Source organism: Nelumbo nucifera, chromosome 1 (assembly GCF_055504915.1).
Source record: "Nelumbo nucifera cultivar China Antique chromosome 1, China Antique-T2T, whole genome shotgun sequence".
In the NCBI taxonomy this organism is placed as follows: Eukaryota; Viridiplantae; Streptophyta; class Magnoliopsida; order Proteales; family Nelumbonaceae; genus Nelumbo; species Nelumbo nucifera.
The window spans coordinates 197,942,492-197,966,416 of record NC_142649.1 but is presented as its reverse complement, the minus strand read 5'-3'; the positions used below and the strand labels follow the sequence as shown (position 1 = coordinate 197,966,416).

The 23,925-nt window shown below is 38.9% G+C and overlaps 1 protein-coding gene and 1 long non-coding RNA gene across 2 annotated transcripts; both read left to right on the top strand.

The window, feature by feature from the left end:
* The first annotated feature begins 229 nt into the window (after nucleotides 1–229).
* On the top strand, nucleotides 230–3,240 carry LOC104602425 (SPX domain-containing protein 3-like). Its single transcript, XM_010266110.3, has 3 exons — nucleotides 230–1,432; nucleotides 2,444–2,609; nucleotides 2,728–3,240. The coding sequence occupies exons 1-3, from the start codon at nucleotides 1,187–1,189 to the stop codon at nucleotides 3,102–3,104; spliced, it is 789 nt and encodes a 262-aa protein (XP_010264412.1). The 5' UTR covers nucleotides 230–1,186; the 3' UTR covers nucleotides 3,105–3,240.
* Nucleotides 3,241–4,163: 923 nt separating this feature from the next.
* LOC104602336 (uncharacterized) lies at nucleotides 4,164–23,495 on the top strand. Its single transcript, XR_016080883.1, has 4 exons — nucleotides 4,164–4,302; nucleotides 4,406–4,452; nucleotides 19,674–19,801; nucleotides 23,056–23,495. It is a non-coding gene; the product is annotated as an uncharacterized LOC104602336 (long non-coding RNA).
* The last annotated feature ends 430 nt before the right edge of the window (nucleotides 23,496–23,925 follow it).

Sequence of the window (23,925 nt, the reverse complement as noted above, 5' to 3'; positions counted from 1 at the left end):
AATAGGTGTCTCATCCTCATGAGAAAGAAAAGGGAAAAAATAAAAAATAAAAATAGTTGAAAAGAAACACTTTCGTCACAAAAGAAAATAGATATGGTTTTGATAAAATATAATACAGACTTTTTCTTACTGACTTTTTCATCTAAGCATATTTTATTGAATTTAAACGAGATGAAAAATTAATTGATTATTTTTTTTAAAAGCTGGCTTAAACAAGTAGCTCATATTAATTCAATTTAATCTTGCCAAGAATACGACCACATACATGCAATGATTTAGAAAAATAAAAAGAGTTGAGTAGTTGGCATTTAGACATGCCCAACATGAAAAGAGAGATGAACTTGCTCGTTATTTTTCTTTAATAACTTGACCGACCTTAACGTATAGCCCAATATCAAATTGACCAAAGACAATAGGGTTTGGGTTCATGAATTGGAATACCTCTCACATGGGGTTCCCCTCTTTAGCGTCATATTGGAATCTCCTCCCCGTGGACCCACATTTTACTAGCTCGAAATCCTTCCAATACCTTACAAATGGTTCGAAAACATACTCTTCACAGAGAATAGAGATATCCTCACTCACTGAATGACTGAATCAAAGCCAAGTACAATATCCCAACCATCCTACAAGCTTCTTAGGCATCCAACAAGTGGGCCTGATAAATGAGCCGGTGGGCCCCTACACCCATCAAGTGGGCCACTGATGAAAAAGCTCTGATCAATGAGTCAGTGCTTGGAATTTGCATCCTGCATGCACCATATCTTTCTTGGTATTTTAATTCCTACCTTTAAACCCATGAAGCGTCACAACGTCTTGTGCCTAGTCACCTAGGCTCCCATTTCCAGGGAAGTTTCTAAAGGAGATTCTATGGAATCATCCTCTCTCTCTCTCTCTACACTTTTGACAATATTATAAAATCAGCTGCAAGGCTCGTTGGGCCACGGGTTGTAGTTTGAGTAATAACCGAATATGCCGGGAATGCTTTTGCTTCAAAGTTCGAAGTTCAGGCAGGCTTTAAGTGTCCGTCCACTCGTCATCACGCGTAGCATATGCCTTCAAATATTCTACTTTTCACTAATATAACCTCTGTAGCTTCTTTTTCTTTTCCTGCTCTGCGTTTTGGGCTAATAATATAATCTGTTTGGTCCCTTCTGGGTTGAAGGAAGAGGGATTGATTGGAAACATGAAATTCGGGAAGAGATTGAAGCTCCAAATTCAAGAGACCTTGCCCGAGTGGCGGGACAAGTTCTTATCTTACAAGGATTTGAAGAAGCTCGTCCGGCTTATCTCTTCTGGGACGTCGACATTGGGGAAATTGCATGAGCCCTGCAAAGCAGAAGCCAATTTTGTTTACTTTTTGAATGCAGAGATTGATAAGTTCAACGCCTTCTTTATGGAGCAAGAAGAGGATTTCATAATCCGTCATGAAGTAAGTCATGCTGTTTTCGTTGTTGCTATTTAGTGTTAAGCCAAATTCAGCACTGCTCTAAGATGTTAGTTTAGGCAGTTAGAGGGACATTGGGTCAAGAAAATATGACCCGACTGTGAACTACCCAAATCAAACTTGTTACAAATTTAATTCAGAGTTCTAAATCAAGCATGTTATCTATAAGGTCCAAAGCAGAAATTGATGAGAGCTGGTAAAATAAAACAAAACAATAGTTCATTTAGATCAAGATACCTGTTATGAATTGAGGGGAGTCGTCAAAACTGTGTTAGGACTTACAAGAGAGGGAATATGTGAATCCCAACAATCTCTCCTTATTGGGTTATGGGCCATTCTTGTATATAAGTCTCTTGCACCTCTCATTCATTTCCAATGTGAGATTTTCTTCAACTACTCATTGTGAATCTCAACATTACCACACTGATCCAAGGGACGCCAATAGAAATCCACTCGAAAAACTCTAAACGAAGTCTACAACAACTTTGACTTGATCCAAGGGACTCCATTAGCTCTCTTGGTTGTCACAGGCATGATTCGCTAAGGCATTTGCAACCTGGTTACACTCCATATACGCATGGCTTATTGTTGAAGCAACCCTGTAGAAGATATCATATTGCCTTTGGGTTGGCTAACTTGTAATGAAAACACTGTTAAAAAATGTATGCTTCTTCCCATTTAGAGGCCGGCATTTACCTGCAAATTCTATTCGATGCTTTTATAAATTGAACACAAAGGTTGCTGGTTTGATCCCAGCCAAGTTACCGGGAGATGGAACAATAGGAAGATGTCATACCCATTTTTCTGTGAAACACTTGTTTGTGTATTTCTGCAAACTGACATTACTACTTGTACTCACAATATGGATGTAAAGGTTTTTGCAACATTTAGTGCCCAATGCATATATGAAAGCCTCTTATATATTCTCCTTAAATCCTTAGAGAGCGTAACAGAGTAAGAAAATTGAACTGAAAATTGGTGGGTATGTTGATATAGGAGTTAAAACAGAGGATCCAGAGGGTGGTCGCTACATTTGGACCAAATGGAAGTCAGCCTTCAGAGGTGGATTATAGAGAGGAGATGGACAGGATTAGAAAAGACATTATCAATTTCCATGGTGAAATGGTATTGTTGGAAAACTATAGCAACATCAATTATACAGGTATTCACTAACCTCAAGGCTGGTTCCACGTTTAAAATCAAATCCAAAGTATTTGCATTAACAGTGATCCAATTTGCTTTCAGAATTACAATTTAATTAAGAAAATGGTTTGTTGCAGGGTTGGCTAAGATATTGAAGAAGTATGATAAACGTACCGGAGGTTTGTTGCGACTACCTTTCATTCAGAAGGTATTGCAGCAGCCTTTCTTCACAACGGACCTTGTTTCAAAGCTCGTCAAAGAATGTGAGAACACAATAGATGCAGTGTTCCCAGATGTGCAGGAAGAAGGTAGAATAAAGGAAAGAGGACAAAAAGAAGCATCAATGGTGGCTTGTCAGGGAATTTTCAGGAATACCATAGCTGCTCTAGTGACCATGCAAGAAATGAGAAGAGGGAGCTCTACTTATGGTCAATTTTCTCTTCCTCCTCTCAACTTGCCAGACTCTGAGCTCATTCAGTCCTTCCAACCTAACTCTCCCATTCCCATTCTCTAGTAGAAAACAAATTGAACAAAGATTTATGGTTACAACAGAGTACACTCTTCTGTTTTCTGTTTCTTCTCTTGTATAAAAATATAGATTATCATTTGTGTTTCTTTATCAAAATAAGTTGATGACAAAAATTGTCTGATATACACATCACAAAGAGCAAAATTATATGTCTGGAATATAGAAGCATTTATCAGAACTAGCAGAAAAAAGCTTTCATTCAGTAACCACAAATATTCATGGATTGTTCGACCTTTATTCATTCCATTTTCTTGACCGGTTACAGCTTGTTCGACTAAAACCTTTATCGGATAATCTGAAAATCAAACACCTGTAACTGGGGTATTAAGTTTATTGGGGGCATCAAACAGAAGGGTTTCAGGATGATAAGTATGTCTGTTATCTGCAGCAGAAAATTGCAATACGAAGTGAAACGTAGGACTGAAATGGACAAGAACAATACCTATTTTCATGAGATACTACACCAGGATAGGAAATTCTTGATTCCATCATCATCTCAGAGTAACTATTGGAGGTGTTGAATGGAATTATGTTGTGGGTTTTAACTTTGCGCTTGGAGATATTTGATATTTCTTATTGGCAGGGATGGAATGGGATCATCATTTGGGATTTCGAGAAAATGACTCGGTTGATGTGGAAATACCAAAATGGGTAGGGCTGCAAATGATTTGGATCGAATTTGGATTGGGATATAACCAAATCGAATCCAACAAGAAATCGAGATGGATATGTAAAGTAAAACAAAGATTTTGAATTCGATCATTTTCTGGATATCCGATTCCAAATATTTGGATCCGATTTATTTAAACGGATCATATTTTCGGATCTGATTCCATCCGATTGTGTTAACCGGGATGTTTGAGCCCAGCTCAAATGAATCGGATCCAAATTTAATTATGATCAACTTTGCTGCCCTTAGAAAGGGACTTTGATCCAACTTCTAACCATCTTATTTACCAAAAACAATCCAACTTCCATACTGCCTACCCTAGAAAACCTTTTTCTCGCTCCATTCGGTTCTGTTTCGCTCCGAGTTCCCGCTCCAATGCAACGACCCAGTTTACCGCAAATGCTCTAAAACATTAGAATATGGGAAAGTTGCAGGCAATGGCGCGGGAGAGGACGTGCGCGTTCTGTCTGATTGCCTGGTCTTCCTTCCACTTCGACCACTCTCCTTCACGCGGCATGCTTCTTCCTCTTCTCAATTCTCGTTCCCTTTACTTTGTTTTAATTCGAATGGATCAAGAAACAAAGTCACATTTTTAGATTACTTGAATTTCTTGCAGGATGAAAAGGTCGTTGTATTCGAAGATATCAAGCCTTCTGCATTCATGTTAGAGTTTTGTTTTTCTTTGTTTTCCTCTGTTTTTCTTCTTTTCATGCTAGTTCTAGTTCTTGAATTTAGCATTGGATTTGTTGTATGTTTAGATGTTTGTTACATCGTTCTTATCGGAATCTTGAACTAATTTAAATTAGGTAAAAACGGTTTCTGGTGAAATATTTGATTGAGAATTTGTGTTCTGCCCACCACCTATGATCCTATAAAGTTTTTAATTGAGGAGGATTAACGATGTACCCAGATCATTGGCTTCATCTGCTACTTCTTTAGTGTTTAGAAGGAGGCAAGTTTGTTTATGCCATTATTTCTGCTAAAAAGCTGATAAACAAAGGTTTCCAATTTTCTGAAAAAATTAATAAGGAATTTTCTGTGGGAGCCTGGAGAGGAGAAGAGATATCATAGGGTGAGTTGGGAGGTGGTCACTAGGTGTAAAAATCTAGGAGGTCTTGGGATTGGTAATTTGAAGAAAAGGAATATGGCTCTACTGGGGAAGTGGTTGTGGAGATTTTCATTGGAAATGGATAAATTGTGGACTAAGATTGTGGCTAGCATTCATGGGCTGGAAGACAATGGCTAGGATCTTGGAATCTTGGCAAGGGCTTTAGCTGCTTCTCCTTGGAAATCCATTCACAATCTGGTTCCAGTTTTCTCCCCTTGGATTAGGTATGGTCTCAACTCTAGTAACCGAATAAAATTATGGGAACAACTTTGGGTCGGGGATTCTCCTCTGAAGGACTAATTTCCTTCCTTGTATGTTCTATCAGACTTGAAAAATAAACCCATATCTTCTTTCTTGGTCCCTTCAGCCTCCACTTCTGGCTTTGGATGGAACCTAGGCCTACGTAGGGCAATTAGGGATACAGGCATGGATAGCTTGGTAACTTTGCTAGCCTACCTTGAGATTGTCTTCCTAAACCCTGCTAAGGAAGACACCAGATTTTGGACCCCTTCTAGTTCTGGTACCTTTTCTTGTGCTTCATTCTTTGAAACCTTAACTTAGCCTCCTATCCCCTTTGGGTTGTCTTTTCCGGTTAAGGAAATTTGGAGCAGGCCTATTCCTTCTCGGGTTGGTTTTTTTTGTTGGGAAATTTTCCTGGAAAGAATCAACCCTTTAGACTTACTTCAGAGAAAGAAACCCAACTATTGTCTACTTCCTAATAGATGTGCTCTTTGTAAAGCTAATGGGGAATCTGGCTACCACCTCATGGTCTCTTGTAAGGTTGCTAAAACTGTTTGGGAGTGAGTTTTCTCCCGTTTTGGGTGTTCTTGGTATCCTCCGGAGACTGTCAAAAGTTTGTTTTCTCCTTCTTTCTTCAGTTGGCCTAGGAAGCAAGGGAAGACTATGTGGAGGTGTATTAGGGCAACGGTATGTTGGTCATTGTGGGAAGAAAGAAACTCACGCATTTTTTCCGACAAGGAAAGAACATTGGAAGAATTGTTAGATCGAATTCTTTTAAGGGCTGCCCACTAGCTAAAATCTTTGGAGTTGTTTTCAGATTTTCCTGTGGATGACTTGCTAAGAAATTGGAAAGAGATTGCTTCCAATGCTAGATGCAAGAGGACTCTTTGTCTGTTTTGGTCCCCTCCCCCCTCGGGCTTTATGAAACTGAATTTTGATGGCAGTAGTGTAAGAAATTCAGGGCCCTCTGGGATTGGAAGAGTCTTTAGGAATGAGGAAAGGATTGTTATTGCTTTGTTCTCTGGCCCTATTGGAGAAGGTGACTCTCTTAGGGTTGAGATCCTTGCAGCGCTTGAAGGAATTCGAAGAGCAAAGGAATTAAATATCAGTTGTTTGATCCTGGAAGGTGGTGGTTAGTTGGTTGAAGATAGATGACAGTGGTTTGTGGAACTTTAACAATGAAAAAAAAAACAGTTCTTATGGCTGGGTAGGAACATTGAGATTCAGTACAACTGGGTGAAGAGGAGTGCCAAATCATTTGTGGATGGGTTGGCCAAGCAAGGAGTGAATAGGGAGTCTGTTTTTTGGGCTAGTTTTTAATCTTTTCTCTTTGCACTCCCTTTGTTTTCTGTTTTTGGGGAGCTAAGATATTTTATCTCCCCTTTTGTATCCATGTTCCCTCTTTTCTTTTAATTTAATGAAGTTGGTGTTATTGATAAAAAAAAAAAACAATGTTGTTGGTTATGCTAAGGGAATGAATTTGAACGTTTAGTTAAGGTGTTGGTTTTGAGATCTCAACCAGTCAGTTGACTTAACGACTTAACGTGGATAATTTTCATTTTTAGGAACATATAAGGTGGTTAGGCAAGGAACAAATCATGTCAGTCCCTCGGCAAGGAAGTATGAATAAAACAATGGATCCAGATCAAGGACTCTTTTCTGTTGGAATCTGATTCTTCTTCCAGAATGTGCATTTTTGATTGGATGGAACAAGTTGCCTCCCGGACTCAAACTCCAAATAGCAGTCAAAATTCTTTGAATCTTCTGATATTGAACATGATTTGTAAAATTCTCCCAAAGGGCATTAAGTGAGCTTGATAATATTCAAATAGGGATTTGAATGTTTTTCACAGATGTGATGATTTACCACAACCTAAATGGAGTAGGTTATAGTAGTACATGAAATTTATAATCATTATCTCATTTTATGTGGTCCTTCAGTCTGTTCTTGTTTTTTGTTCATATAGAAGGATTGGAAGAGAGAAACATGGAACTGGTCGAGCCTTTATTTGTTTTAGTATATTCTTGTTGATAGAGGAAGTATGTTGTTTTGAGTTGAATAGAGCTTTCTAAAGTTAGCCAAGGAAGAGAGACATATAAGAATCATGCAGTATTCAGGCATGCTTTTTGCAACATAACCTTGGAAGGTGAGCTCCTTTTTCAAAATTGACCTTGAAAATTACTCCACATGAGATCGTGGTTTATGTGATTTGTCATCGATTCATGGTTTGTAATCATAGGTTGAATAGAAAAACCTAAATTTAGCTCAACACCAATTCTTTGCCAATTGTCTTGAGATATTGGTTTATTAAGCTTAGGAGGTCAGATCAATCATCAATAAATATTTGATTCACTTAATTCAACTCAATTTTTGAATGCTTTTTAATGGTGAACACAGAATTATGTCAGGCTAATAATTTCCTTACTTGCAAGTAGGTTTTGCAAATTGAAAATCCAGTGGCTATGGGCAAGTTATCCTCATGGTGCCTTAAATTTTCAAATGGACTTTAGATGGTTTACTTTCCTACTTTTGGTTGAGGTCTGACCTATAGCTTTGAAAATTGGCTTTTTTGCTTTCTGCTTCAAGTGTGTTCCATTGGTTAGTTTGTCATACATAAAATAGAACCTTTTGTAGCATTTAATAGATTCATCTACTATTTTGATCAGGTCTTTCCTGAAGCTTCCTAGTTAGGTGATAGCTTTTGGACTCAACAAAGCCAAAGGTCTGTAGAAGAGATACTATAATTCCTGATAACCTCCATCTAGTTTCTAGCTTCTCAAAAAAAAAAATGTTACTAACAAAGCTGATTGAACTCTTAAAATAATATATAATATGACACTCTCCCTTCTGTGAATAAACCATATCCTCACCTAGCTTTATGGGTCTTGAGGCATTTACCTGGTTGATAATAAAATATAATAAAATTTATTGAACTAACTCTACAAAATTATTTAAGTTAAACTAACTCTACAAAATTGCTTGAGCCAAGTATATTTCATATTTGATCTAATAAATTTACCTAACATAATATATGGAATTTCATACAGTGTTACTAATCAAGTAAACTGAGAGGTTTAACTGAGTATCATTTATGGTTATATACCTTAAGTCATCAGCTAATACAACTTCTCTGAAACATGCGAAGTTTCACAACAAGTAGGATTCTTACATTTTCGTTTAGTGTATAATTATCAGCACTCTACCCTAAAACATAGGGATATCAGTAACTAGCTAGAGGATTCTTTCATTTAATAGACCAATAGGATTGTGGGCTCTTTTTAAATTTAGTTGATAACTATAAATAGGATTTGGCACATAATACAAAACCAAGTTAACTGACTTGTAAATGTTTCTGATGGATCAGTTTGCAAGTTGATCGGTCACGTAACAATGTAGGTAAGCATGGTCTCACTTAGGGGCCTTATGGGACATGAGTACATAATTCCCCCCTGCAATGTTAATGTTTTGGCTGTTATAGTGAATATTAATCTTGGCTCCACCATATTGTTTATAGTTTCTTCATCATCATTATTACTATTATTTTGCTTCTAGTTAAGTTTAATAGTTATAATTTTATTCGCACTTTTACGAACAGATAGACCATATTTATCTTTTATGTATCTGTTGTAAAAAAGGAACTTTGCTGCTCCATCTACTTGACTTAAGTTACTACCATCTTGTATCAACAATTGCTTTGGCTCCTGACCTTGTTCATGAATTAAACTCAAAGCCTTATAATTATGCTCTCTTGTGAATTGTTATTTGTTACTCTTCTTTTAGATTTATAACATGGTAAAATAGTTATTTATGGATTTTTCTTATGATGGAGTTAGGATATACCTCACCCACTTAACCTTGGGTTCTTAATGCAAATAAGACCCTTCCTAATGCCTTTAGGCTCCAAACATATGAGCTTCATGTGTTAAGGCCCAAAATGATGCCCATCACTTGACCAACAACTTAGTCCATAGTAGTCAAGGCTCAGTCACTGACTTGTGATCCAAGTATGAAGCCACTCTAGCAGGCCTTTCATTGTAGATTCTAGAGAAAGAATATTCTAGAATGTTTTGGGTTTTGTCTTTATATGTTTTACCCATTGTTTTCAACCCGCCGTTGACTTGACTGGTTGAACCATTAGAACTGTCACCTGACCATGATTCTGGGTTCGGTTCTCCTAAAACCTGGGAAATGGTAAAAAATTGTCCGGCTTAGGCGGTTGAACCGTTGACTCGTTTGACCCAATCACCAGGTCATGGGTTGCATACTAAATGTGTACGCAAAGTTTCGGAGGCTATTAACTTGCGCTCCGATGTTTGAATGGGGTGATCTTTTATTGATTTCAGTAACTTTTCGAGATCTATTTGTAGGCACCTTGCCCCACTTTTTTTTGGCGAAAAAATCCCTTTTTTGGCCACAAACCACAATTTTTAGCTTTTTTTACATATAAAAACTAAAAACTGAATTAAAAATTAGTAATTAAATATAAAATAATACTTATATTACATGTAGAATATAATTATACATTATTAATTATTTATTGACCAAATGCATGTTTATACACACACATACGGTAATGAAGTGGCATGGTTGAATTGGTGACCTGTGAACTGGAGGCAAAAATGGTTCGGCCCCTGGGTCGGTTTTTAAAAACATAGGTTTTACCTATCTGCCTATCATCAAAGTTATTATTTACCCTACCTTTTCTTTCAAACAAAACACAGCCTAAGGGGAATCCTAGTACTCCATAAGTTCATATATGAGCCTATGTAATCCATCTTTCCCAGATTAATGAAGATTTAAGTTTTGAGCTTGCAACTTGATTGCTTTCCTCAGAGGAGAGGTTTCTTTGAAATAGAGGTGAGACACTGTTATCTCCTTCCAGGATTGGTAAAACTCCTGTAGGTTGTAAAGAGGTAGTTAAACTCCATCACATATCCCCACCCTTCTTTCCTTTACATTCTTCTCTTTCCTTTTTTCTTCCCTTTCTTGTTTTTCTTCCTCTTTCTGTGCAAGTATACTACTAAAGCCAGTTACAGGTTCCTGCAAACTTGAAGCTATCTCTGCTTTAGATACTTGCCATATCAGCATATCCTTTTGGTTTGTGATATGCATATTACAAACTAATTTCTGTTGCTTGTCATTTTTTGTTCAGTGCGTCAATTAGGTTTATTTCATTTACTTTTTTTATAGGTAGGTTTATTTCATTGATTGATAACTCCCTTATGTTGACTTGGTCATTACATTTTGAAAATTGGGAGGCATAATCAGATAATTCCTGTAGAACACGTTTCAATTGTCAAAAGGCCTCCAAAGGAAAGATGGAGGTTATCTTTGGGTACCCCAAATCCTGATGGTACCAAATAATGCTTTCTTTTAAATCTTATGGTTTTTCTCACAGTTAAATGCCCAATTTTGTATACTCTCCTGTGAGTCACGTTTTGAATGTGGGGCAAACTCTACTACACAGTAATGCACCTAAATCTGTGTAGTACAGGTATTAGTTTTGGGTAGAATTTTTCTTTATCAAGTTGATGCCTTTGAGTGCTGTTGTTTTATGCTGACAGAGTCATATTGACTGGGAGCAGTTACTCTACATCCCATTTATTGAAGTAGAGAGCTCAGGATTCTAGGAATAAATTGAACTGGTATTGCTGCCTCCCCAAGTTTGATGAAAATGCATGTTATTGAAGCTGTAACCAGTCAAAATGGGTAGCTTCTGTTTCATTTCTTCTGTTTTTGTCCATGTTCATACTTCAATGATTCATCACTCCACATTGAGCATCCTTTCAAGTATTGAGAAGATATATCCTTTTCAACTCATGGATGCTGGGTGCTAAGGATTTCAGGGTTTATTACTTCTAATAATATTCAGAAAAAAATTCTAATTGAGATCTTGCAGTCATCTCCTGCTGTCCTAACCTTTCAAAGCTCATCATTTCCTGCCCACCATTTGAAGAGATGAGGAGATTTCCCCAACTTGTGGATGCTGGCTGTTGTTTCTTGTGATGACTGAGAGAGAGAGAGAGAGAGGTACGGATGATAGAAAGAAAAGCAAAACTCACTACTGGCAGCCGCCAGTCTTCTATTTAATTTAATCTTTATAAAAAGGCAAAAATACAAGTATGTCCCTGGCAGCATATCCTAGGATAAGAACACTAAGAAAAGAAAGAAAGAAAGGACTAGTAGCTGAAACTGTCCCACTAACATCAGTTACAAGGAACACTCAAGCCTTACAACACTCTCCCTCAAGTTGGGCTGAAGATGTCTATCATGCCCAATTTGTCACATAGCTCATTGTGCCGCGAACATGGAAGTCCTTTTGTGAGGACATCAGCAAGTTGTTCCTTGGAGTTGACATAAGGGATACAAATTTCTCTTTTTTCCAGTTTCTCTCTTATGAAGTGCTTATCCACCTCAATATGCTTAGTCCTCTCATGTAGGACCGGGTTGCTGGCGATGTTTATTGCAGCCTTGTTGTCACAGTAAAGAGACATAGGATTATGAACAACAACTCCAAGCTCACCTAGGAGGTTCTTTAGCCAAAGGACTTCAGCCACCCCATGTGCCATAGCTCTATACTCAGCTCCTGCACTTGATCTTGCTACCACACTTTGCTTCTTGCTCTTCCAGGTCACTAGATTTCCTCCCACAAATGTGCAATATCCACTAGTGGACTTTCTATCATCCACGGCTCCTGCCCAGTCAGCATCTGTAAAGACTTCTACCTTTAGGTGATTGTGTTTACTCAATAGTAGGCCTGTTCCTGGATGTTTCTTCAGGTATCTAAGGAATTTCTCTACTGCTTCCATGTGTGGCTTCTTAGGAGAGTGCATAAACTGGCTCAGAACTCCAACTGAATAGGCAATATCTGGATGGGTCATGGATAGATAAATCATCTTTCCCACTAGCCTTTGGAACTGCTTTACATCTTTCAGAGGTTCACCAATACAGTCACCTAGCTTGTGGTCCGCATCCATAGGAGTGTCTGCCGGCCTTGCACCTAACTTACCTGTATCCCGTAATAAATCAATGGTGTATTTCCTTTGAGAAACAAATATACCCCTTTTTGAACGGGCAACTTCGATCCCAAAGAAATACTTTAGGAGTCCTAGATCTTTCACTTCAAATTTGGATGCAAGGAATTGTTTCAATTTCTGTATCTCTGAACTCCAACTCCCTGTAATGATGATATCGTCTACATACACTATCAATACGGCAACCTGCTCCTGACATCTCTTCACAAAAAGTGTATGGTCAGATTGGCACTGTTGGAACCCCATCTCTTGAACTGCCATGTGAAACTTGCTGAATCAGGCTCTGGGAGACTGTTTTAAGCCGTAGAGAGACTTCCGTAGCTTGCACACCTTGTTTTCCCCTCCCTTGGCAGAGAATCCAGGAGGTTGAACCATGTATACCTCTTCTTCCAAGTCACCATTCAGGAAGGCATTCTTTATGTCCAATTGATGCAATTCCCAGTCAAAGTTAGCAGCTAAGGATAGGAGAACCCTAATCGAGTTCATCTTAGCCACCGGGGCAAAAGTCTCATCGTAGTCAATTCCATATACCTGTGTGTACCCTTTGGCTACTAGTCTTGCTTTGTACCTTTCAACTGTTCCATCTGCCTTGTGCTTAACTGTGAACACCCATTTGCACCCCACGGGTTCTTTCCCCTCTAGAGGATCCACCAATTCCCAAGTCTGATTTTTGTGGAGGGCATCAATCTCCTTCTTCATGGCATCTATCCACTCAGGGTATTTTAAGGCTTCTGCAACATTCTTGGGAACAGGGATGCAGTCAACTGCCGATAGGAAGGCTCGGTACGAGGGAGAGATGTGGTTATAGGAAACAAAGTGGGTAATGGGGTGTTTGGTAGTGCACGACCTGACTCCCTTTCGTTGAGCAATAGGGATGTCTAGGTCGTCCATAGTGGGAGAAGGGTTAGGGGTTGGACTTACCTCCTGGGATTCTGATGATGTCAGTTGCTCAGTGTTTGTCTGCTCCACATTTCTATCACACTGCTGATCTCTCCGACGAGTACGCTGGAAGACACGGAAGGGAGTGAGGTCCGGAATAGAAGGAAGAGACACCTGAACCTGCTTCTCTTTGATAGCTATAAATATATAACCCTAGCAAGTGTACTAGTTATCAAGCAGTATAATAATATCATTCCCATGGGGATTCAACAAAATAAGTATTAGAATCACAGTTTTCCCTAATTATTTGGACAATCGAAATTTGGAATTGAGCAAGAACTACTGATAATAAAACTAGAGCAAAGAAAATAAAAGCAACGGTGATCACTAATCGAATATGCAAATGATGAAATCGCTAGGACCTTTGGTCCACCTAACCAATGTAATGAATATTGATGGGTTCGATTAACCAAGATTAACTGTTATTCCCATAAGCTAAAGTTTTTCCCAATTTTATTTAATATTCTTTCCCAATATATATTAAACCTATTTCTATCAAGTAACCCCACGATTCCTCGATTAGAGTTCTCAATAATAGAAATGCATTAAGTGCAAGAAAAACTCAAATATTCAGATGAATCATGTGTATATATCCCTATATACCATTCAATTCACACCATGAATTATGTGGTTGAGTATATAAATTCCTCTCCCGATTCATTCATATACACCGAATCAATTAAGAGATGGCCATTCCTAGTCGCATTAAGCAAATAATTCATAGACTATATGGAAATCACAATCTTGGAAAAATCATAGAGATAAAAATATATTCATTATCATGGTTAGGCTTTCCACAGTCCTAGCAAGAAACAAATCAGTTCATGATGGAAGAATTAAAGCAAACAAAGGGAAAGAAAGAACTCTTGAATTCGCCCATGGTGCTGAGATCTCCTCTTCTTGCCGCCACCTTGTTCTTGGGGATTCTTGAATTCTTGATCTCCTCCTCCACGTTTCTTGAATTCTTGGAAATTCTTGGCTGATTGCTTCTTTCTTCTTGATTCAAATCAGGAAGTGAGTGATTGAGTGATTGTGTGTTGCCTAAAGCTGGTCTGCCCCCTCCTTTATATAGATTAAAGGGGAGGGGGTGGTCTCCTACTTTCTCTTGAAGTTGATCTTTACAAGAATAGAAAGTCCTATCCTAATTCTAATCTCTCTAAGATTACATCAAGAATTTAGATCTGGAAGGACTCTTCTCAGTTTCTTATTCTTGGATTTGTATTAGACTTCCTCTGCGCATTGGGCTTCAGCCAGGCTTTTCTGCAAGTAGGGCTTCAGCTGCGGATTGGGCCTTCCTATGAAATTGCCGCGACTTCAGGCCCGGATTTGACTTTGATGCAGGCCGAATTTGCGAAAGCCCAAAACATGAAAGTTGTGGATTTTTCTCTTATCTTTCCAGTGGATCTTGAATCAGCCCATTCGGAGTTCGGATATGCGAGTTAGGCCCAGATTACTGAATGATGTCGAAACTGTGAAAAATCATCCGATTTGTCTTTCTTTGCTCCTGATGCCTTCTTTCATGCCCTGAAAAGAAATATGAGTCCAATTAGGTGCTAATTCAGTATAAAAGACAGAATATTTGGGGATAAAAATATGATAAATTCTACTCTCATCACTCCTCTTCCACCCTACGGCTCTCTCCCTGAGGAGAAGGGGGGAAGAACGACTCGGACTCAAAGGACACATCCATAGACACTAAGTATTTACGACTGACAGGATCAAAACACCGATACCCCTTTTGAGAGGATGGGTACCCTAGGAAGACACAAGGAATGGACCGAGGGTCTAACTTACTTCTGGATGGAGACAAATCATGGACAAAGGCCCGACAACCAAAGACTCTCATGGGGATGGAAAATAAAGGTGACTGAGGGTACAATAACTAATGAGGGGCCATGTAATTCAATACTCTGGAGGGCATGCGGTTGATGACATACGTAGTTGTAAGTATAACATCCACCCAAAACCTTTTTGGGGCATTCATGTGGAACATCATCCCGCAGGCTATCTCAAGGAGGTGTCTGTTTTTTTTTTTTTCTGCAACCCCATTCTGCTGTGGTGTTCTAGCGCATGAGCTTCTATGAATAGACCCATGGGAGGCGAAGAACTCATTTAGCTCCCCATGGAAGTACTCCTTCGCATTATCGGATTGGAAGATCTGTATTTCAACATGGAATTGTGTAAACACCATCCTCTGGAAGTCTTGCACTATCTTTGGAACCTCGTCTCTGCTACGCATAGGGATTACCCATGTATAGCGAGAGTAATCATCAATCAATGTAATAAAATACCAATATCCACCCTCAGAGGTTACATTTGTAGGCCCCCGTACATCAGAATACACAACATGAAAAGGAACATTTGATCTTTTATTGCTTGAATGAAAGGTTGTTCTACATTGTTTACTCAATTGACACGTTTGACACATGAACTTTGACACTGAACACGACTTAAATAAAAGTGGAAACAAACATTTTATTACTTTGAAAGAAACATGACCTAAACGACTGTGCCACAACAAAATTTGACTCTTATTTGACTGACTATGTGACTCTGAGGATGACACGGAAAGACCAGCTTTGTTGTCGAGAATGTAGAGACCGTCCACTAGGCTTCCTCTACCAATCGTCCTCCTAGAAGTTAGGTCATGAAAAACACATGAGTCAGCAAAAAAGGTTACACTACAGTTTAAAGAACTTGTAATGCTACTAATTGAAAGCAAATTTATGGGAAGTTGAGGGACATGCAATACACAATTCAGGTTAAGGCCATGGGGAAGGGATATCGATCCTTGACCTACAATGGAAGAAAAGGAACCATCTGCAAGTCTCACTCTATCCTTTCCTGACAAAAGGCTATAAGAATGGAATAGGTTAGGCTTACCGGTCATGTGATTTGAGGCCCCTGAGTCAATAATCCAAGGGGAATCTGTGGGAGTGACATGGAATGTAGAAGCCACATTACCTGAAGTAGATGCAAAAGAGGTAGAGGGAGTACCAGTGACTGAGCTGTCCAATTGCCGCAATGCCCTACCATAAGATTCCAGATGCTCTCTGAAAGAATTCATTATATCCTCCTTGGGGTCAGGTTTATTAGGAGGGTTCCGGGTACTACCGGCAACCTGAGTGTCTTGGGTTGCCACATGTGCTGCACTTGTTCTTTTCACGTGACCTTTACCCTATTCTTGATTCTTTGCTGCCCACTTGGGTTTCCCGTGGATGTCCCAACAGGTGTCACGTGTATGTCGTGACCTTCTACAGTGGGTACAAAAGAGTTTATCTTTATTGTCTGCCTTCTTAGGATCACCTTTCTTCCTTGTTGGGCTGTTATTCACCGCAGCCAAGGCAACTTGTTGCTCCCCCTCGGCTGTAACCATCACACTTCGCCTGCTTTCTTCAGATTGGACAAGGGGGTATACTTCGTGTACTATAGGCAATTCTTTGCTTCCTAGAATCTGCACCCTTAATGGTTCATATACAGGGTTCTGCCCTAACAAGAAAGCAAACACTCGTTGCTGAGAGATCAGCTTCCTATAGGCCTTAGCATCATCATGGCTTGATAATGGTCCAACTCCTTCCATATGGAGGTAAGAGCTGAATAATATGAGGACAAGCTACAGTTTCCCTGTTTACAGGTAGAGGACTCAGCTTGTAGTTGGTAAATCTTGGCATAATGCCTTTGCTCAGAATAGGTACTTCTGGCCTGTTCCCAGATCTCACTGGCGGTGTCTGCCCACATAAAATTCTTCTTCACATCAGGTTCCATAGCTGTGAGGAGCCAAGACATCACCATACTGTTTTCTTGGTCCCACCTATCATGTTCAGCTGTATCACCCTTGGGTTCTTTCACCCTTCCATTGATATAACCGGCCTTACCCCTTGCTGTTACATAGAGTTTTACACTCTTGGCCCACTCCAGGTAGTTCAGACCATTCAAGGGGTAATTGGCATGGGAAAAACCATGGTTTCACCTCCCATACCTGCTGTGTTGCGGGTTGAGGTGTTCCCCGGTGAGGTTAGTTCATGACTTGCCATTGAAAATTACAACCAACCAGTCTAAATGCCACCTAACAGCACAGCCGCCACAACTAGAATGTGGCAACTCAGGGTTTACTCCTATAATGTGAGCAACAAACTATTGAATATTGCTGAGAGCACAAGAACTACTGCTGAGAATGAGAGGTCAGTCATTACAACGTCCAAACAGAACAATAAATAGTCCAGTCATCGGTTCAGCACCACCAATACAGACATTACTGTCTGTCCGAATGTGGTTCCCCCACTCTAACCATCCAATTATTCAAACTAGTAATCATATAATCAAGGCATAAGCCCTACACACCATTGGATAAAGAATACTGAGATAAACTGAAACAAAACCACACCTGTTCAGCACTAGATCAGAACCTGCTAGGGTTTCATTGCACCATCAACACCCTCCTTCGATTAGAACCACATCTGTTCAGCACTAGATCAGAACCTGCTACGGTTTCATCGCACCATCAACAACCTCCTTCGATTAGGGTTTCAGCAGACCAGCACCATCCCACGGCTAGACACAGCTAGGGTTTTTAGTAACTGTCGCATGGAGCCACTAGGGTTTCAGCAGAAGTACAGCCGCAGGACTTACTAGGGTTTCTGCAAGCACAGCCGCCAGAGAAAATTGAAAACACAAGCCGCCGCTAGGGTTTTTTGTTTTTCTCTTCTGAAACAAAAGTAGTCATGTCCAATCCCCTTTGGAAAGACTGATGCTAGGATCGTAGGTCTTCTCCAGCCCAGAAATTCCGCTCTGATACCATGTTGTTTCTTGTGATGAGAGAGAGAGAGAGAGAGAGAGAGAAAAGAGAGGTACAGATGGTAGAAAGAAAAGCATAACTCACTACTGGCAGCCGCCAGTCTTCTATTTATATTAATCTTTATAAAAAGGCAAAAATACAAGTATGCCCCTGGCGGCATAGCCTAGGATAAGAACAATAAGAAAAGAAAGAAAGAAAGGACTAGTAGCTGAAACTGTCCCACTAACATCAGTTACAAGGAACACTCAAGCCTTACAACACTGGCCTCTTGATTTCATGGAAATTACTTCTATCCCTCTCTCTAGTGGTTGGGTTGGTAAGGCTTCAATGTCATGGCAGTTCATTGGAAATATAGGACTGGATGGTATTGGTTGAATTTTCCTCCATGGAGAGGCCAGAACTAGGGATGTTCAAATTTGGATTCTGAACCAAAAACCAAACTGAACCAAATCAAATAAGCTAATTTGGTTCGGTTTATTTGGTTTGTAGTTCAGCTCAATTTGATTTTTTTAAAGATTCGCCTTTTTGGTTTTGATTCGATTTGACAAAGTTTTTAACCAAACCAGACTGAAAAGTGGATAATAAATATTAAAAATATATAATACATTCATAAATTATTATTATTTGATTTGTTAGTTCTTAAACTTACAGTGAGTTTGTCGACACTGTATCACTTGTAAAAACCAATACTTAGATTTTTTCCCCAAATGCAAGAGCCTCTCTCTCTCTCTCTAGCCCTCTGTGACTCCCTGTTGGAGACTCAAAGAGCACTCAAAAACCATTCAGCTGCTGCTACTTTCCTTTATGGTTTGCTGCCGCTTGAAGTGTGGCACAGATATGGTCTCACTCCTAGTGTTGATGGTACTCTCTCTCTCTCTCTCTCAAGTTTTCATTATGGTTTTCTGCTACTACTTTATAAGCGATGGTATTATCTTTGTTGTGTATCCTATTTTGATTATTTTTCTAGATTAGGGTATGGGTCTTGTGTGGCTCTTTGTTCTGTGTCCTAATGCTGACTGGGTTTTTGTGTGTTTAGACTTTACTCGTTCTAAAAAATAAATTTGGTGATTAACAGCCAATATTGCCATTGTCAATCTGTTCCCATCAATTATAGAATTTGAAGCCACATTCCACATGATTTATTGTTGCCAAACTGTTTTGAAACCGAACCAAACCAATTTAAATTTGGTTTAGTTTTGATACTGAATTCAGTTTGGTATGGTTTAAGAAATGGTCAAACTGAAATGTCAGTTAAGTTCGAAATTTCTATTCAAACTGAAATGAACCATCTGAATCACACCCCTAGCCGGAACAATATGTCCCTTCGGTGGTTCCATATGAAACGCTGATACAACCAGTGTTATATGGAGTCTCTTAAATGGAAAAAAAATGTATGAATTGGACATGCGTCAATTCCAGCATCTAAGGACGCTTCTACATGTGGTATTCCTCCTTCACCTTGCATCTTTGACATAAGTAATTAAATATATCTTATATACATAATGGTTTCCATTTTCTCTTATTGAATGTTTCTAGGTGACAGATTAACCATTGGATTTACTTGCACAATATTATACAAGTATATAATGAAAGAATTCACAAGATATGGAAGTTTTTTAATAGTAAAATTTGATTTTGGATGTGCCCCTGAGTCCATGTCAGACTCCTAGACACGGTATTGGATTCCAATTCTCTTGGCTGTCAATTCAATACTGGATTCATCTGAGGCAGAGGTACTTACTGCCTTACTGGAACTCAAATTGCCAGGGGATTGCTGTTTAGCTCTTCACAAAGTGAAAAGGATTCATCCAATGCTATTAGATGCAGTAGGAAGAGGCTACGGGGCTTGCTGAGCATCTGGCTTAAGGCAGGGAAGATTCTTTCATGCTCTTCAGGTTAGGTTTGATGATTTCTAGAGGAACTTGACCCTATTTCAGATATATTGGCTAGGTCAGGTGTTATATCTTCACATTCATATCCATGATTTAAAGTATTGACATGTGCTGGCTGATACAGTCTGATATGTATTGGTTTTTGGCTATACTGACATGTGGCATAGGTGGAGTGGCCCAGTATTGTTGTGATTATAATTTTACTGATCCATGCCAGGTGCCCGCCTATATTAGCTGAGATCGGATCCAGTAGGCACACTATTGTGAGCACATTCAGTAAGCATTCAATAAATATTCTCACAGCTGTATTAGAATTTTGTTTAAATCATTTGAAGGGTAGGCTGAGGTATTTTATGGGACAGGTGTCACAAAATTTCCCGAGTGCTTATTCAGTGTGCTTACCTGATCCGAGCTCAGAGCTCATATTAGCCTGTATCAGCAAGGTATCCATGTTTATTGGTCACTTTGTGCTCATGTAGACCGAGCTCATATTAGCCTGTATCAGCTATGTACTCATGTCAAAACAGACCGATGCATGGCTAATACAGGCTGATAACAAGCCCATTAAGTTTTGTATTTTACTATATTGATTACCTCATTCATTGTCCATTAATCTTTGTTTGCTTATTTATTTAGTAAGGCAACTCATTTGGTTAATTGGTTGCAACTTTTTAGTCCATTAAATTTGAATGCAATTTTCATATTTGAATAAAATCAAAATTTTAAGGCTCAGTTTGGAAAGAGTACAAATACAAATATGTATGGTGCAAATACAAGTTTAGTACTGTAAATATTTGTACTCTTTCCAAACTAGGGCCTGTTTATTTGCTCTGAAGTCTAACATCTGAGAGTACAATAGTTGCATTAAGTGGTATATTGGTGTTGGTGAAATTTTCTTTCCTCTGAACTTTGAATGCAGAGAATGTTGTTTTGAATTCTGAAAATTATCAAATATCCATTTTGACCCCATATATGAGAGTTTTTGTTTGTCTTTTTGGGGGTATCATTAGAAAACAAAAAGTTGTATGGTTGCACTTTAAGAGATAAGAGATAAGGGGAAACGAACAACCATTTTTCTCTTAAACTTAAAAGATTCATTTTAAGAGATAAGAGTTAAGAGGAAACAAACAGGCCCTTTCAAATGCATTTGAGTGAATCACAATATACATAACAATGTATTGTCAACAAGACTTATAACCCAAGTTTCCCGCATGACTTGCTAGAGTTGTCACCATCAAGTTACATCATGTTATGATAATCAGGCTTTAAGTGAACTTAAAAACAACATATTTCACTAAATATTGGTTTAATTTGATGTTCTAATCTAATGACCTAATTTTTCTATTATACATGCATACTTTTGTTGTTGCAAAGTGTATCTAGATGCATGCCTTAAAATTGTATTTCTTTCTTATAATCCATTTATGATTAAACTTTATTCATACACTTTTGGAGGTGTTATTTTTTTTTGGATTTTGAGAGGGGGGAAAGTTGGTCAATGGAATTTTGATTCCCATTGACCAAGAAACACATGTTTTTTCAGATTTATGTGGGGACTAGGGAAAGTTTATTTTCCTGGGTATCACTTACCCGAATTAGTGATACTCATCTCCTAGGTGGGTAAAATAATTTTCCCACCTAGGAGGGAAAGTTGCCAATACTTGAATGAGACAAAAATGCCCCTTTTAATAATAAATTTTTATGGTTAAAATGGTTATTACTTTATTTACATGGGAAATAAAAGAACATGGGTAAATGCACTTATAGACAAATCCTATTTTTTAACCTTTTTTTTTTTGCATTAACTGACAATCATGATTATCCATTCAAGCATCTCCTGTTCTTTTCTTTTCTTTCTTTCTTTTTTTTTTTTTTGAAAAAAAAAGGTGGCGAATATAATCAAAAGAGGGAGAACAAAGACAAGAGAGGCTAAACAAAAAAGGGCTTTGATAAAAAAAATATCCAAGACTGTTCAAGACAAATTTAAGCTGTTAGTCTTCAAAGGCATCTGAGACCCTCAGAGACAAACGTTTATCAAATCTGAGACCCTCAAGGACTTGTACTTGGTCTTCAAAAGCATCCCTAGCAGTGTCTGGACCACTAAAATCCCAGATCTGAAAACCGTCAACTCTCAATATAACTCATCCACTTCCAGTCATAATAACCCCAGAATGTCTTTTAGACTTCCATCAAACTGCAGGATGAAATCAGTGGGAGGTCTAGCATCTAGGGGATAAAGAGAGAGGGGGCTGGAGAATTAAGGGAGAGGACCTTAGAACTTCCAGGAGATTTCTCTTCAGAATTAGCTGAGAGCATCCAAGAAAATCAAGTATCAAGTCATTAGTCATGTATCTAGAAAAGGAAGATCATGTACTCTTTTTAACCAGATGGTAGCACAGTTTCGAAACTTCTCCCAACGAGCCACTACAGCCGCACGTTGGGAACACGAGGGGATGTTCCTGATGTGTGGTTAAGGTGGTTTTTTTCAAGCGTTTGCTGGTAACAGATGTGGTTTCTTGTATATGAATGACACATTACTCAATAAAAGGGCCCGGTGTTTCCGCCACTGGTTGTCCTGATTGCCGATGTTGCTGCTCGAGTATCAGTGCTACTCCCCTGGATTTTTTTTTTTGTTTTTATAAATTACAGTTGTTCTCAAAATGCATTTTAAATTTAGAAATATGGCACTTATGCTCGAATTCAGCTTCGATCAGTACAATGTCCGCCCATTCAAACAGAATATGCAAGGCCGGGAGAGACTGTTGAAACGGTGTGAGCACGGGCTCTATGCTCTTCTACTTGGTGAATTGTATTTAATTGTCAGACCATTGTGTTGATTTCCGTCGTCTCGAGTTTCCACGTACCTTATTTAACCTCTCTTAAAAGCAAGTTCCTGATACACAACTATCAAAGCACCCTTATTTTCAGAGAGCACCAAGTAATTATTAATATATAATAATGGGAAGAAGAGAAAGATGCATCTTAGTGCCTTTGCAAAAGCAATGTTAGCAATGTTTAGATTAGAACAAATATATATTAACTATAATGCAGGAGCGTAGGTTACCATTTCTGTCCATTGCTTTGCATTTTGATTTTTTAATAGAATGGCAATTGGCCAACATGCCTTTATTTCTCCTCGTTCGAGCTGGCATTTCAGACTAGGACTGATGAAATGGGTCCGTTTTGGTGGAAGTTTACAAGTGAAAAAGGTTTGCTTAGTGGTTCTGTTCTGTCTTCTGAGTTCAGTTGATGTGCAGGCAGCGGAATTTGGAACGCCGTTTGGTGGCACATCAAGCGCACAAGTGAAGAAATTTGGCGTTGCTCCCCCAAATTGGTACTGGCCTGAGCCTCTAGCATCTAGGCCGCACAGAGCGTGTCGAGTCCGGATATGCTCCCAAGTCCCAACACACGTCTTGCGATTGGGATCCGGTGAGCAGCAATATCGACGCACATTTAGGATGATGGCTTAGATGCTACATGCTAGGGGACTAGCCTCAGGGATCGGCCTATGTAGATTGCACCAATAAATTCAGAATTCATCAGTAGCATACGCGTCCTGAAATGCACGGCCGAGGTGAATAATTTATGGGGAAAAGTATTGTGTAGGTTACTGCAGAGTTATGAATATGAATTACAGTCTCCTAAAGTCTATTAGTAATCTCTATAAATCACATCTTACCTGTAGATTTGACATCAATTCATCGGATTCATCACCCTTGTACAGAAGGGCTAAAGAATTCTGAATTGGATTAATCAGTCATTCTCGTAAAGTTATGTGAGAGTGAAATCCTTTTCAATATTGGTGGATGACCATGTCGTCCAGGTAGATAGGTTAACTTTAACAGGGTTTTGGCCGTTAGTTGGGTATGTTGTTGAATCAAGGTACAAAACGATAAAAGTTAAATTAAACCCTATCAACCCTCCTTCCCCTTTTCTACTTTTCTCTTACTGTCGGTGAATGCACCACACTGGCCATCATCCATAGGTGGCAAGAGCTCTAGCGATATGCATTTCTTCTTCTTCTTCTTCTTACAAAGGTGTTCTTGGTTCTTTATTTGGACAGATCAAAGGTGACCCCGAACCTCAAATTGGTGCAGCTTCCAAGCTCTGATGCCATTTAATACATT

Bases quoted from the DNA above. Each gene is read 5' to 3' on its own strand.
- LOC104602425 (XM_010266110.3), top strand. From the start codon at position 1,187: ATGAAATTCGGGAAGAGATTGAAGCTCCAAATTCAAGAGACCTTGCCC. The intron at 1,433-2,443 runs GTAAGTCATGCT...ATGTTGATATAG, and splicing joins ATTTCATAATCCGTCATGAA to GAGTTAAAACAGAGGATCCA. The intron at 2,610-2,727 runs GTATTCACTAAC...GGTTTGTTGCAG, and splicing joins TAGCAACATCAATTATACAG to GGTTGGCTAAGATATTGAAG.